This window comes from Dipodomys merriami, unplaced genomic scaffold (genome assembly GCF_024711535.1).
Source record: "Dipodomys merriami isolate MVZ:Mamm:240054 unplaced genomic scaffold, mDipMer1.0.p SCAF_9, whole genome shotgun sequence".
Lineage (NCBI taxonomy): Eukaryota > Metazoa > Chordata > Mammalia > Rodentia > Heteromyidae > Dipodomys > Dipodomys merriami.
Window position 1 is genome coordinate 17,465,090 of NW_027206512.1, and position 15,607 is coordinate 17,480,696.

Below are 15,607 nucleotides of genomic sequence, written 5' to 3' on the forward strand. Positions count from 1 at the left end.
TAAGTCTGAGCATGAACTAGGAATGTCACTCTCAAATAAAGAACTGATTATTTATTGATAACATATTGAACTTCTAAATAGAATCCACACCAACATTATTAAATAGAAGATCTCATTTGCTATCTTGCTTTTGCCTAATGGAAAAAGCCAGCGTTGAGTGTATGCTGAAGGGAAATTTTAGCCATCTATCTATTCATACTGACTGTCAGACTTCCGGGAAGCATCCAGCCCTTTCCCTAGATTTACTCTAATCCAGTAAAAATCCTTCAGTATACAGTCTTAAAATACACCATGTAGAAATTTCCTTAAAGTTTGGTAGTTTTACATGTAGAAGTTGATTTTCTTCCCCCTCTTCCTCTCTCATTCCCTCTCCCTCTTGTTTTCCTCTCTTCCTCTCTCCATCTCTCCTTCCTTTGATGAAACCTGCCTGGTTGCTGTCCTTGAACTTTTTTACTTTACTCAAAGTTACTGCTCTACCACTTGAGCCACAGCTGAACTTCCAACACTTTTTGAAGTTCATTGGAAATTAGAATCACACAGACTTTCCTGCTCAGGCTGGCTTTGAACCATGATCTTCAGATCTGTCTCCTGAGTAGCTAGGATTACAGGGATGAGCCACCTGTGCCTGACTCTCTGCCTTGTCTTGAAGTGAGGAGAAGACCTCAAGTACTTCAAGAATGACTACTGGTAATCCTTACTTCACTTCACTTGTTATAATTTGTTATAGTTTGGTCTCCTATTTTTCCTTTCTAGATACTAGATAAGTCATGTACTGAAATCCTGGAATTAAGACCCTCAAGTGTCTGTGTTGGGGGTAAGTGTTTAAAAATTTAAAATATCATGTAAGAGCTGTGTACTTTTTTCTTAGCTAAAATATATTATTTGAGACTCATGTTGCAAAGAGAATAGCAGAAATTAACTTTTCTGGCATCTTTTTTGTGTAAGAATTTTTTAAAGTAATTCCTTGAAATATTTCTATTTTAAATTCAAATTTTTAAGAGTGGAGTGCTACTTTAAATAGTGAGCATATTGTGTGACAGGCTTTTAGAATATTCTGTATCTTTAGTTCATGTTTGAGACCTTTCTTATGGCAAATAAAATATGGAATCTTTTATCTGACTAGTTAGGTATCCATGGATTTTGAGCTCCATGCCTTGATGACCTGGCCAAATATGATATCTGCCAGCTCTAGGCACAAAAGGAAATGACTTATAGGCAGTCTGCAAGAAGCAGATGGCTTCTTCAGAAAAACAACAACAACAACAATAACAACAAACCCCACAACCCTCCCCCCCAAAAAACTTAGGATTTTGTACCTTCCATCTATCCTTGTCTAGAGAGTCTGATTCTTGCTGATTTATTTTTCTTTATTCTTCAGGTTTGATCTAGAGTTCATTTCAACCTGAAACAACTTGGAAACAGAAAAAATATTGAGTCTAATAGGGATAAAAGGGGAAAATATATTGTCTATTTTACTACAGAACCTTCCTCCCCAGTGGAGATAATCTTAAACTTTGACCTTCTATACTTCCTAATGAAGTACCATTGAGATGCGTAAGAGAAGTGATCATCTTTTCTAACGACAGAGATGTACAAATTCATAGAGAAAACAAAAAATGGAAGTAATATTACTATAATAACTACTTTTTCATTAAAATCTACTTTTTGCTCTTTCTATACTGGGTCATCGTCATATGTAATTGTACCTAAGCTTCACAAAACACTATCTGGCAGTTTTCAAATCCCTGATTTGAAGCTGGCGAAACAGAGGCAGACAAAGTTTAGTGGCTGTTGATAGTGATTGTTCTGTTAGATCTGTATCTGTCAAATGTATAATGTCAGCATGTATAATGTTTCAGCATCAAATGTTTATTTGTACTTTATATGAATTTATAGACATGAGCTTTCTTTCATATGACATTGGATGCTGATAGCTTTGTAGCTTGTCGGTCATAGTTAGTGACTGTATGTGTGTTGGATTATGGTAGATGGGAAAAGTTTGAGAAGATAGAAGGTGTTAGAATGAAGGGAAATGCAGATGAAGCCTGAAGAATCCTGAGCAGACAAAACCAGTTAGGCCTCACTAGAGACCTATTCTGGATTTATACACATATGTAAAGCTTGACCTGTTTTGTGTAAATAAATATAATATAATATAATAAAGAAAAAAAGTAGGACTTCAGCTCAACCAGTCAAAAGCAACCACATTTAGAAATCATGAAATCAGGGACTTTCTGACAGGGTAAACCAAATAAAGTCCTATGCTACTGTTACCAGTCAGATGTTTCTTTGTGTTACTTCTATGTTTGTCTTACTGTTTCTGTCTTGGAGCTGCCCAATTTATGACCTGTGATTTGCTCAAGTAAACCAACATTTTATGTGCCATAGTTTGCCTTTGTAGTAAGAGTTAATCACTGTTAAAATAGTTGATATACACTGTGGTAATCAAGTAGTAAACACGATTTTAACTTTTCTTGTAGCATGTCTTCCATTAACATTAGTGCCTCTATAGGAAGGAATAAGTACTTAAAATTTTTTAGTTACTGGCTATAGATATTAGTAATATAAAATATATGACCTCTGATAATTTGTAAGTCTGTATGCAATAAAAAATAAAGTAAGGACTAGTAAGGCAAAGAAGCTAGTGGAGAAGAATTCTGTATTGGGGAGACATATATTGACATACTAAGACAAAACATTCGTGTTTTTTGTTTTGTTTTATTTTTTTTGTCAGTCACAGGTTTGAACTCAGGGCTTGGGTGATGTCCTTGAACTCTTGAGCTCAAGTCTTCTGAGTAGCTAAGATTACAGGTGTGAGCCCCCAGAGCCCAGCAACATTTATGTTTTCAGGCATGCAGTGATGGTTCTACATAGTACATGAATACATTATATGTTTTGTTTGTATATCCAAAACTCAATAACCAAGAGTGGGAAAAGTAAAAACAGAGAGACTTCTTTCTTGATCATTTTGTAAGGATAGCAATTGGGAGATTTGGTATGTCTGTGAAAGTTTGTTAAGATTTTAATTATAATCCCTTGGTCACTATTAGAAAATATTCATTGAGAGAATAAAATAATGTGTTTTCAGGTTGTAGTTAAAAGTAACCTTCATTGCATTTATCTAAAGTGGTGAAGAAAGCAAGCCCAGTTGGAAATGGAGAACTGTTTCTTCATTGTCACTGACTGAATAGAATGCAGAAATTCACTTTTTTTTAGTGGATATTTACCTTTTTTTTGTCAAGGTGATGTACAGAGGGGTTACAGTTACATACATAATGTAGCGAGTACATTTCTTGTCAAACTTGTTACCTCCTCCCTCATTTTCCTCCCACTTTCCCCCCTCCCAGCCCCTCTCCAAGTTGTACAGTCCAACATAGTGTCTTGGGAGTATTGATATTGCATTGGTTCTCCTGTTGTCCTTTGTCTTAGCATTTTGCTGTTCCCATTCCCTTCCCTAATTCAGATAACTGTATATACAATACCCAGGTTACCAAATCAAATACAGTGACAAAGGGGATAAGTCATAGGAAAAGGAAAACACACACACACACACACACACACACACACACACACACACACACACACACAGGAAAGAAAGAAGAATTCACATAGTACATTAAAAACAACAACAAAGAAGAAAAGCCTCACTTTTTGCCTTGATAACTTTTGTTTCAAGTAAAATCTTAACTTGAAGAATTTGTTTTTCATTAAGCAATGATGAAAATGTATGTTTTCCTTTTCACTTTTAGAGGAATTTCAAGTTGTCCTGAGCGGAAGAGCAGTCACGTTGGGCAGTCGGGATGACAGTGTTCGCTGCACCTACACCGTAAATGCCACATATATAAAGAGTAGGTCCCCAGTAATCCCGATGGCACACTAACATCTGTACAGTGTGTGAACATCAAGTGCTTGCCTCTTTTGTCCAACAAAGATCAGCTATGTTATAGTTTTTAATCAACTAAGAAAGAAAAATTCTAGGACAAGTACAAGTACGGTACAAGTAGCAACAATTAGCAATTATGGCAATGTTCATAATTTAAAAAGTGCTTAACTCTTTCTGAAGTAGCCTCATTATTCAGTGTGTGTGTGTGTGTGTGTGTGTGTGTGTGTGTGTGTGTGTGTGTGTGTGTGTGTGTGTGTGTGTGTGCATGAGTGCGTGCATGTGCTCATGCATGCATTTTAGGCTGGGCTTAAAACTCAGGGCCTGTGCTCTGCCACTTAGCTTAAGGCTAGTGGTCTACCAATTGAGCCAAAGTTATACTTCTCAGGTTTTTGCTGGTTAATTAAAGAGTCTCAAGGATTTTGCTGTCCAGTCTGGGTTTGAACTGAAATCCTCAGCAATGAGCCTCCTGAATAGCTAGGATTACAGGCCTGAGCCACTTGCACCTGGCTTTGCTTCTCTTGTTTTAAAGTGGTTATCTTGGTTTTTTTTTTTTTTTTGGGTCCGGTCATGGGGCCTGAACTCTGGGCCTGGGCGCTGTCCCTCAGCTCTTCAGGTCAAGGCTAGCACTCTACCACTTGAGCCACAGCGCCACTTCCGGCTTTTTTCTTTTTGCTTATGTGGTGCTGAGGAATCGAACCCAGGGCCTCATGCATGCAAGGCAAGTGCTCTACCACTGAGCCACCTTCCCAGCCCCTAAAGTAGTTATCTTGGACTCAGACTCCTTCTATAGTATCTTAAGTTTTGCCATTGTTTTCTTAAATCTAATTTTCTAATAATTTGTTAGTTTCTTGAAAACAGAGGATTTTATATTGTATTTTTTGTATTTCCATTACTCACCCACAATAGTGTTTATTGATAATTGTCATACTATCAATATTATTATCATATTGTCATATTATCACTATTATTAGAGTTTGGAACTCGATTAAAATATTTTTTCCCTTCTGAGTGTCAGTGGCTTATACTTAAAATTTTAGCCATTCAGGAGGCTGAGATCTGAAGGATTGCAGCTTGAAGCCTGGACAGAGAAGTTGGCCAAAACTTGGGCTGACAATGTGGCTAAAATAGAGCTCCAACTACCAACTAAACAGTCAAGCTGAACAAGCTTGGGGTCTTTTCCTTATAGATGATTATTTTCCATTCTAAAAATTTGTCTTGTAAAACAAGCCATATATTTCCAGGCATTGATAGCTCATGTCTATAATACTAGCTATTCAAGAAGTTTTTTGAATAGTTATTCATGAAGGCTGAGGATCCAGGTTCGAAGCTAGATGGGGCAGGAAATTCCATCTCTAATTAACCACCAAAAAGTCAGAAGTGGGTCAAGTGGTAGAGCACTAGCCTGGAGTGAAAAAACTCAGGGATACCACCCAGAACCTGAGCTTGAGACCCAGGACCAGCACATAAAACAAACAATCCCCCCAAAGTGTAATTCTCTAAATGCTGGCATAGTTGTTTTATGAGAGACTCATCCATAAATTTGCTGTTTCTCTGATAACATTTAACACACTAATTAGCACAGTGCCTAGGCCCAGAGTTCAAGCCCCATGACCGACCAAAAAAAAAAAAAGATCAACAGGAAAATTTAAGCACTGAGCTTAGTAAAATGTATTTGTGGGGGCTGGGAAGGTGGCTCAGTGGTAGAGTGCTTGCCTTGCATGTCTGAGGCCCTGGGTTTGATTCCTCAGCACCACATAAACAAAAAGAAAAAAGCCGGAAGTGGTGCTGTGGCTCAAGCGGTAGAGTGAGCCGAAGAGCTGAGGGACAGCACCCAGGCCCAGAGTTCAGGCCCCACAACTGGACCCAAAAATAAAAAAAATTAAAAAAATAAAGAAAGTTTAAAAAAATGTATTTGTGTATTTGTAGATATGGCTATTTTGTTAGAATTATGAAATAATTGTATGTTTATTTTCTTTTCATTTTAAATTATTCTTTAAAAGGATTTTATTCTTCAAGGTTTGAGATATTTGAAATATACAGAACAAAGGGCGATATTTTTATATAGTACTGACAACTATATGCTAACTTTTCTAGAAATTCTGAATTTATGATTTACCAATAACTATGTGTCAATGAAGCATATAATCTCTTCCATTTTCACCTCTTCATTAGTCTAAAATATTAATCTATATAATAATCAACACTTGAACTCTGATTACATATCATTAACAGGACTCTGTTACCTACATAAACTTGGCTAATTCAGTGATATTTTATTTTTTAGATGTAAAACCAGTAAGTGTACAATCTGATTCTATGCTGTGTCCTGCACCTGTACTGAATAAAGCTGGAGAGTAAGTACTTCATTAAAAACATTTAGCAACAAATTATTAAACAATAACAAATATAAATTAGTAGCCTTATTATATCTACAGTTTAGAATGTGCATTATAGTTTGAAATTTATACATCATCTATCTTAGATAGCTGAAAATGGTAGTTTTTAATCTTGTTTCCAAATACTGATTAAAAAGTTCATAAATATTTGCCTAGATGCGTTTAAGAACTATTATTAGAGGCTACACATCATCAGAGCCATGATTATAATTTTGAATTCTTGGGCACTAAAATTATGTACACATGTGCACACATATACGCACATACTTCATCCAGAGTTCTGAAGTATGATTTTGAGTGTTTATAACATTTAGTAACTATTAAATACAATTTTGAATATAGCTCATTACGATATTCTTCAGATTAGACAATATTTGAACATTTTTATTAATAGGTGTTTTATCTTACATTTATGTTAAGGTCTATTTTAGCATATTTGGTGTATTAATAAAACTTTATGATAGCTGATTAAAATAAGAGACCTTTAGTTTGGATGTAGGGTTTTAAATTGAGCTAGCTATACAAAATAATTTTAATAGTATTTCCATTTGTGATTTTTTTTCCTACTCTTTCTATTATGAAGCAAATTATTGAAAATAGTTGAAATATTCTTTAATCATTCCAATAGTGGTAGAGGCAATTGTTTCGAGTAATGAATAGAATACTACTTGTGGGAGAACTTCATAATGATCTTTTCACAGAACAGAGAAATAACCCAAAGTCTGGATTAGAGTTCAGAAGATTAAGATTATATTTTCCTCTATGGATCAAAGGAGAACTATTTTAGCATTTTTAAGTTGACTTGAACACTTTGCTTTTGTAGATATGTTTTGAATAACAAGATATTCTTTGAATAACACTTCTAGTTAGACAAACAAATTGGGTAGTATTAGCCTCCTATTCCAATCAATCCAAAGATCCTGCATTATATAAATTACAAATGTTATTCATTTTCAGTGTTATATAATAATAACAATAATAATAATAATAATAATAATAATAATAATAATCTAGTGACAATGATAACATGTCTATGGCTAAATTAGATTGGTACTGGACTTTTGAGGCAGGTTACCTATGCAAGGGACAAAAATGGATTTAATGGCTTCCTTGAATTAGCCATGACAAATCTATTGACATTTAGTTTCCTTTTATTGAATTTGTAATGTTATGTTGGGAGTCTTATCCCTCTCACTCTGTGAGCTTCCTCCTAACATGCTTCTTCTATTTTAATTATTGGCAACTACATTCTTTTTATCATTCAGATTCATTGATTCCTTGATTCCTTGACTTATTGATTCCTCTCTATTGGGTACAAACTCCATCAATCTACCCTTTCAGCTCTAATCTCAAAGTATATCTAGAATTCATTCTCAGCTTACTACTGCACTACCACCACTTTCCTATCTTAGACCAAGTTACTATCATCTCTTATTGTGATAATTAGTTTTTTGGCTTGCCTTTGTTCTTATTCCAGCAGGGATGAGCTTGTTAACATAGATAGGTTCGGTTCATGTTATGCTCCACTTAAAGTTGTAATAAGTTCCTCATCCATTTAGAGTAAAATGCTGATATTTGCAGTGTTCTATAAAATACAAGTGTCATGCCCTTCCTCCCTTTCAGATATTACCTCCTGTTACACCTTCTCAGAAAGATCTTTCTGGTATCCTTATTTGATCAAAAAAATCTTCTCTTTCCCTTGACCCTGCTCCCTTTAGATGTCTTCATTTTTCTCCCAAATCATTTATTTAGTTTTATTATCGTATGGCTTCTTTTGGTTAGGATAAATTTCATGTCATGTTCCCCTTAGTATGTACCTGACAAGCAGATTCACTAGGCATTTGTTAGATGAAAAGTCGAATGAATTCTCCTCAAATATATCAGTTTAGCACTGTAAAGAACTGAAGAAGGGTTGATTGATTGTCATGAGGGGCCTATAACAGCCATGAGAAAAATAGTTAGCAACTCATTTTGGGGTTGGGGGACATAACAAGTGGACCCATTGCAACAATGAGATGTACAAGTCATTATGTCAAAAAACTAACTTTACAACTTTGGCCGGAGTCGGGGGGTGGGGGGGTGAGACGGGGGGGGGCCGTGCGGGTAATGGGGGAGAGATGGGAAGGGATGGGAAGGGGAAACAAAGGAGGAGGCAACAATGCTTGATAAGAAATGTACTCATTATCTTGCCCATGTAATTGTAACCCCTCTATACGGTATTTTCACAATAAAAAAAAAAAGAACAGAGAATGACATGACTTTTTATTTATATGATGTTAAAGAAAGCAGCATACATTTTTCTCTAAAGTAAGAATGCAATATGAATATAGAGTGCAATATGCAATTATAGAATGCAATATGTCTACCCCGTCCCAGGCATTGAATTTGTTTTCTCTTTGAATATAGCCCTGCTTTTCAATAGAGTACTATAAGGGCCACTTAAATTCGTCTATACTAAATTCGTCTATACTAAATACTTGAGAGAGAATTATTTTTGGAGGGAAAGCTACTAGGGCTTGAACTCAAGGCCTCATGCATGCTCAGTTAATACTCTACTACTTAAGTGTGCCTCCAGCCAAACATAAGATTACAATTAATTCTGGCTATGAGAAATCACTGCTGTAGAATGTTTGGGTTGGAGAGGTATCTAAAAGAATTATTTTGTCTTACTTTGCTTTTCAAATTGTACCATGCATGGGCTACCAGTGAGACAAAGCTTTAGAATTTATGTATTAACATATTTGGTATTTGGGGACATCATTATTTTTTTCTACTTAGAATGTTGCAGGTAATTTGGCCTTTTTCTTTGCCTTGAATTTTCTTCAGATACATTTGTAGGTGATGAGCGCTTATGAGATTGGATGAAAACCAACACAACTGAAACAGTTTAGCCTTGTAAGGTGACTGATGCTTAATATGTTTGCCTAATTAGCTTTTGGCTAAGGATTCAAACCCATTAAATAGCTAGTTAGTCTATGTTTCAAATAAACACATCTGGCCTAGCAATGAATAGAGGTCTTTCCTGTGTGAGGGTGACAGATGTGGTGATGGGCCCCCCTGTTCTCTCACTTAAATAATTAACAACACACTGGTGAAGTAGCCCTACACGGGCAGCCTCAAAGCCAGATGCATGGTCTCAGAGCTGGGTCCATGGACATGTGCCTCTTTTCATTTGCCTGCTCTAGCAAGTCTTCTCTTGTCTTTGTGTTATACCCAAATTTGCACTTTTAATAAAAAGGTTATTTTTTGGAAAAAAAAAACATTGAGCTTGTGGATTTCTATTTAAAAGAGAGTTAACATGAAGATAATAACACAGGGAACACAGGGAACTAAGAATGTCTCAGTGCCATAAGATATTGTTCAGCATTCAGAAATGGATATTATGGAATAAACAAAAATTAAAAAGATCCCAAGCAGATCTTATTCAGAAATATGATTGTCCAGCATTACGAGGAGACTACTTTGAGGAACTCGTTTTGAGAAAGATCTATGTTTATTATATATGCTTATTTGATGTGGATTTTTAGGCATTTAAACAGAAAGAAGGTATATACAGGGTAGCGGTGAGGCTGTTTTTTTTTCTGTCTTTTACTGGCTCATTTTACTTTGAAAACACCAGAGGATGAAGCAAACTGCCTAACCAACCATAAGCTGTACATTATTTACGAGTGGATTTCTTGCTGTAGTTCGTTGGTACCAAAATGCCTTTTTCAAGTTTGAAGAAAAATTACCTTCCATTTGTCCCCATCTGAAAGTAATAGCGTCATAATTTATAATGTTCAGGTATCTCACAAACTTATAGCATGTGTTTATTCTCTGACCCTTATTCTGTAAGACATCAACAATAGCACAGCTGCGCCGCAAGAGTTGAGATCTCAAACCTGTAATTTGGCAAGAAGAACAGAACAAATTGGGTAAATATACACAAACACATTGTGAAGAAAGAGAAACAGAACAGAACGAACCGGAGTCTTATCCTACAGCTTGTTTGATAGAGATGATTTAAGGTGGCATATGGTATAGTTAAATGTGCTTTCAAAAACATTGGCCAGAATCTTCTGGCAAATATGAAGTAAATATCTAAATCAGATGAAAATGATAGTATTAGTCCTCTTAAAAGGCAGTGTGGGAAGATACTTAACGGAGTGTTTTGAGTAAGAGGTGGTGGGTATCAATGTATGATTTAACTACCTGATACCAAAGAATCACTGAGATGAACAGTGTGTTTAATAGGGGTGAGAGAAATCAAATGGTTTTTTTTTTGGGGGGGGGTCCGGTCATGGGGCTTGAACTCTGGGCCTGGGCGCTGTCCCTCAGCTCTTCAGCTCAAGGCTAGCACTCTACCACTTGAGCCACAGCGCCACTTCCGGCTTTTTTCTTTTTGCTTATGTGGTGCTGAGGAATCGAACCCAGGGCCTCATGCATGCAAGGCAAGCGCTCTACCACTGAGCCACCTTCCCAGCCCCGAAATCAAATGTTTTTATTTCCCGCAACCTGGTTTTTTTTTTTTTTTTTTTCAATATTAAGCCAGGCTTGTTTTGTCTGGAATCAAATTGATTAATTTCACTTGTTTTCTTGGTTGACTAAATTCTTTTATTACAGCTTCTGTTGTTTACAGAAACGTACCTATATGTTTGTGTATACATAGCTACACATCCCCTAATTCCTTTGTATTAGTAGCAAGTGTTAAAAACCGTAACTTCATCTTTCTCCCACCCATCATGGCTCTTTGGTAAGGAATGAAACTTTATTTTTTTTCAGTCATGGATACAAGAACATTGGTTATTCCATCACTTGGAATGTAGTAGAATCTTGGTGGTTCTAATGGGTAAAGCTCAGGGTCCTTTCTGTGTCTCTCTCCTAAGAGAATGTTTATCTTTTCTTTCTCATAATTTGTGGCTTTCTGATTAGACTTATCAGTGTGATAAATTCACCTAATCTATATTGTAACTCTACCCTAAGTAGTATACACAGTTCCAGATAGTTTTTTAAGAGGGGAAGTGATAATAATTCTGTTGAGTACACAGTCATTTTGTTGAATTGCCAACAAATTTTTTTTTAAATTTTCTTCTTTTCTTTTTATTGTGAAAATACTGTACAGAGGGGTTACAATTACATGGGCAAGATAATGAGTACATTTCTTATCAAGCATTCTAGCCTCCTCCTTTGTTTCCCCTTCCCATCCCTTCCCATCCTACCCCTACCCCTCCACTCAATCCTCCATGCCCCCCACCCCCCCAACACCAAAGTTGTAAAGTTCATTTTCGACATAATGACTTGTATTTCTCATTGTTGCAACAGGTCCACCTGTATCCCTATTTAAACGATTTGTTTTCCCCCTTTCCCTCCACAAATTATACCAACATCAAATACGGTGAAAGCAGGGGTTATACTGTGGGGGAGGGACATAGAAAGCAACAAAGAAATAATCTTATAGATGTGTTAGAAAAAAATCGCATGAAAGAAAAAAACATTTGGATACATATCTTAGGGTTCCACAAAATTTTGTCATGCATGAAAATGTCAAATGAAGTACATTTTACAATACTGCAGAAAGGCACAATTCAGGTAGGACCCATTCGCTCTGCCAAAACACTAAAAAATATGTCCTGTAAATGATTTGACTGCTGTGCACACGTGCACACACACACACACACACACACATACACACACACACATGCTCCAGTCTTGGGGCTTGAATTCAGGGCCTGAGCTCTGTTCCTGACTTTCATTGTGTTCAAGACTAGCATTCATTCTGCCACTTGAACCACAGCTCCATTTCTGGCATTTTTGGTAGTTTTAGTGGAGAAAGTCTCAGACTTTTCTGCTCTGTCGGGCTTCTGATTGAGATCCTCAGGTCTCAGCTTCCTGAGAAGCTAGGTTTATAGGTGTGAGTCGTTAGTATCCATCTTTGACTTATTCTTTATTCCTTTGAAGAAAGGAGAAAAAGTGTAAGGTAAAGGGAAGCATATTTCGACTCATTTAAGAGCTCTCTAAAAGTTAGAATTGATAATGAACTCTATGGTAAATGTAAAGTGTTCATAGAGCATTGTCTATATGATACCGAAGAGGATATTTTTTTAAAAGCATGTGCTTACATAATTAGTTTAAAATTTTCTTTTATCAACATTTTTATTATTACTAAAATGTTGACATTTTTTAAATGAATGTCATTAAAATGGAGTGATTGTTTTCCAACACATTTATACTATTTTATTAAAATTCATTCAAAATGAGATTTTCAATGTAATATGAAAAAATTCATAACACAAGTTTAGATGTGACATTTAATATATCTTTGACTTAAGATATTTTTTTCTCCTGAAATCTAATAATCTTAATGGCTGTAATATTTATTATATATAGTGTTCTAGTTATGCACATTATCTAAAAATTGCTTAATTCAAGAATCTTTTAACCACATTAAAGAAAATATCCTTAGACAAAATATTAATTCACAAATCTACGCACAACTAGAAGTGAAAAATTTCAACTGTTCACAAATATGAAGCTTCCTTGCTCAACTTACGTCTTTGCTGTTCATCAAGCTAACTTAAAAAAAGCTCTTCAGAATATGGTAGCACTTGGTTTCAAAATATCTTAAGTCACCATAATTTTAATAACTTTTTGAGTAGTTGCCAGTTTAATTTTCAGTATGTGCAAATTGGACATAAATTATTTATTACTTCAAGCAAATGTCTTTCACAATTTTATTAAATGTTTTCATCCTTTTTAGTGGATCATAAAATGAAGATCTACTGGATATACATAAAGCCAGTAGCAAATATACTTTGCAAATAAGTGACTGTGTTGGGAAATCTCAACCATGTATGAAATCTCAGATCAGAAAGGATCTGACATATTTCACAGAGGCCTTCTCCTATTTTGGAACAATCGTAAATTATTAGGTATTAAATAAAAATATTGTGGTTACTAGGACTTACTGATTTTTTATTCAGTTGAATGACTACCCTGCTATTTAATTTTTCTTTTTTTATAAGTTTTTTATTGTGAAAATACTGTACAGAGGGGTTACAATCACATGGCCAAGATAATGAGTACATTTCTTATCAAGCATTGTTGCCTCCTCCTTTGTTTTTCCCCTACCATCCCTTCTCTCCCACCTCCACAACTTACTCCCCCCCCCCAAAGTTGTAAAGCTCGTTTTTCAGCATAGTGTCTGGTACATCTCATTGTTACAATGGGTCAACTTGTATCCCTGTTTAAACACTTTTTTTCCCTTAATTTTTCTTGTAGATGAATTTGGTATTTATTTTTGTATGTAGTTTATCATTATTAAGTACCAGTTTACATGAAAAACACTTAGAAACTATTCCTAGGATGGAACAATAATAGCTTAAGATTGTTTATAACAAATGTTAAATGATGTAGAACCAATATGTAGAAAAAGAAAAACTTAATGTCCCTTTATCTCCCTGAATCATCTGTATTTTGGTCCAATCTGTCTGTCTCAAAAAAAACTTCTCTATGTTTCATGAGTTCTTTTCCTGCTTACTTTTTCTCAGAAGTTGTCCCAGGTTCCTTTTCTTCTTAGACTCCTTTAGCTGTCAGTTTCATCATGGTTGGTGTCTTGAACCATAAATTCCTCTTCTCAAAGGCTTCTTTTTCTTGCTGATGAGCTGCAAATCTCCAGATCCTCTCTTTATCAGTAAGTCCACTATCCAGTTATCTATTATACAAACGTTTACTTAGGAAATTGGATTTCCCAATAGGCATGCTAAACTTATAAAAAGAAGTCATGACTCTTTGCCCAAATTTGCTCCTTTTCATGTTTCCTTTACAAGAATAGTCAGTTACTTGTAAGACAAAAGCCTTTAAGTCATCTTTATCCCTTTGTCTTCACCTTCTATTTTCAGATACCCATGTCCTCTTCATTCTTCCCCTTAATGTCTGTTTTCATTTCCCCATGCCCTCATTGCTCCGATTCTGTTCTACTTAAGTTCTTACTCAAAATAGACTGAGACTTTCTTTTCTTTTCCTCTCTCTCTCTCCTCTCTTTCCCCCTTTCTCTTTTTCTGTTTCTCTCTTCTTCCTCTGTCTCTCTGTCTCTCTGTTTCTCTGTCTCTCTCTATGTCTGTCTGTCTGTCTCTCTCTCTGTCTCTTCTGGGCCTGAGCTCAGGGTCTGAGCACTGTCCCTGAGCTTATTTGCTCAAGCCTGGCACTCTACCATTTAAATATTCAGAAGCTCCACTTCCAGCTTTTTTGGAAGTTCACTGGAGATGAGAGTCTCACCGACTTATCTGCCCTGATTACCTTCAAGCCTCCATCCTCAGATCTCAGCCTCTTTAGTAGCTAGGCAATGTGAGCCACCATTGACCAGTAGACAAGAGACTTTCTTAGCTGATCTTTGTACTCTAAAACTGTATTATTCTGAATCATGCCTTATATGTACAAGTATGAACAAGAATGGTATTTGTGAAATCTAATTTGTGCCATATTTCTGTTGTAGTTTAAAGCTCCTATAACTTTGACCACTTTTCTTTCCCTTATTCTTACACTTACAATCCTGGTATTTCAAATGACATGAAGTTACTTGATTGTCCTATGCTGTTCTCTTGCTTAAGCAAGCAAGATGCTCAGTGTGCATGGGCACTTTTAAAATTGCATTTCCTGATTACTGACCATTCTTTCTAGGTGACTATGGTAAGCCTATTTTGATAAGCTCTCCTCTCACAAGGTCCTCTAATACCACCGCGTGACTATGTATTTTATTTAACTACTCCATTGTAATTGTCTATTTGTTTTCCATTTAATTACACTTAATTTCTTTTGCTATTGCAGCTCTGCTACTAAGCACAGCATATTTTGAGCAATTTTTATAAGTTATTATTGCTATTGTAGGCAATTAAAATATATTTGCTCATTTAACTAGTAAAAGCATGAGTATTCGATGAATTTATTGGCAAACATTCACAAACCAAGTTGAAGTATGGTTTTAGGCATGAGATTTAGGCATGCAGCTCAAAAGAGCAATAATGTTGAGTTTAACCAAGATGTTCTGTAATAGGAAGGAAGGAAGCTGGAAGTGGCTCTGTGGCTCAAGTGGTAGAGCACTAGCCATGAGCTGAAGAGCTGAGGGACAGCACCCAGGCCCAGAGTTCAGGCCCCATGACTGACCAAAAAAAAAAAAAAAAAAGGAAGGAAGTAACATATTTTATTAAGCTCTTCCTTCAGAATAACTGAAATAATTATAATTTTCTTCATTTTTCAGATTGAGAAATGAAAAATTAACAGTAGTGTGATACAGTTTCATAACTATGAATAGATGACTATATTTTAAAAAACAGGAAGATTAAATTAAATAAAT

The 15,607-nt window shown here is 35.7% G+C and overlaps 1 protein-coding gene across 2 annotated transcripts in view; it reads left to right on the forward strand.

Moving 5' to 3' along the window:
• Antxr2 (ANTXR cell adhesion molecule 2) overlaps nucleotides 1-15,607 on the forward strand; it is a 131,753-nt gene that overhangs the window by 36,400 nt on the left and 79,746 nt on the right. For both annotated transcript variants that reach the window (XM_070012987.1, XM_070012986.1), the window contains exons 8-10: nucleotides 754-814; nucleotides 3,750-3,848; nucleotides 6,168-6,237. In XM_070012987.1, coding sequence (XP_069869088.1) covers nucleotides 754-814; nucleotides 3,750-3,848; nucleotides 6,168-6,237 — 230 coding nt within the window. The remainder of the gene's footprint in view (nucleotides 1-753; nucleotides 815-3,749; nucleotides 3,849-6,167; nucleotides 6,238-15,607) is intronic.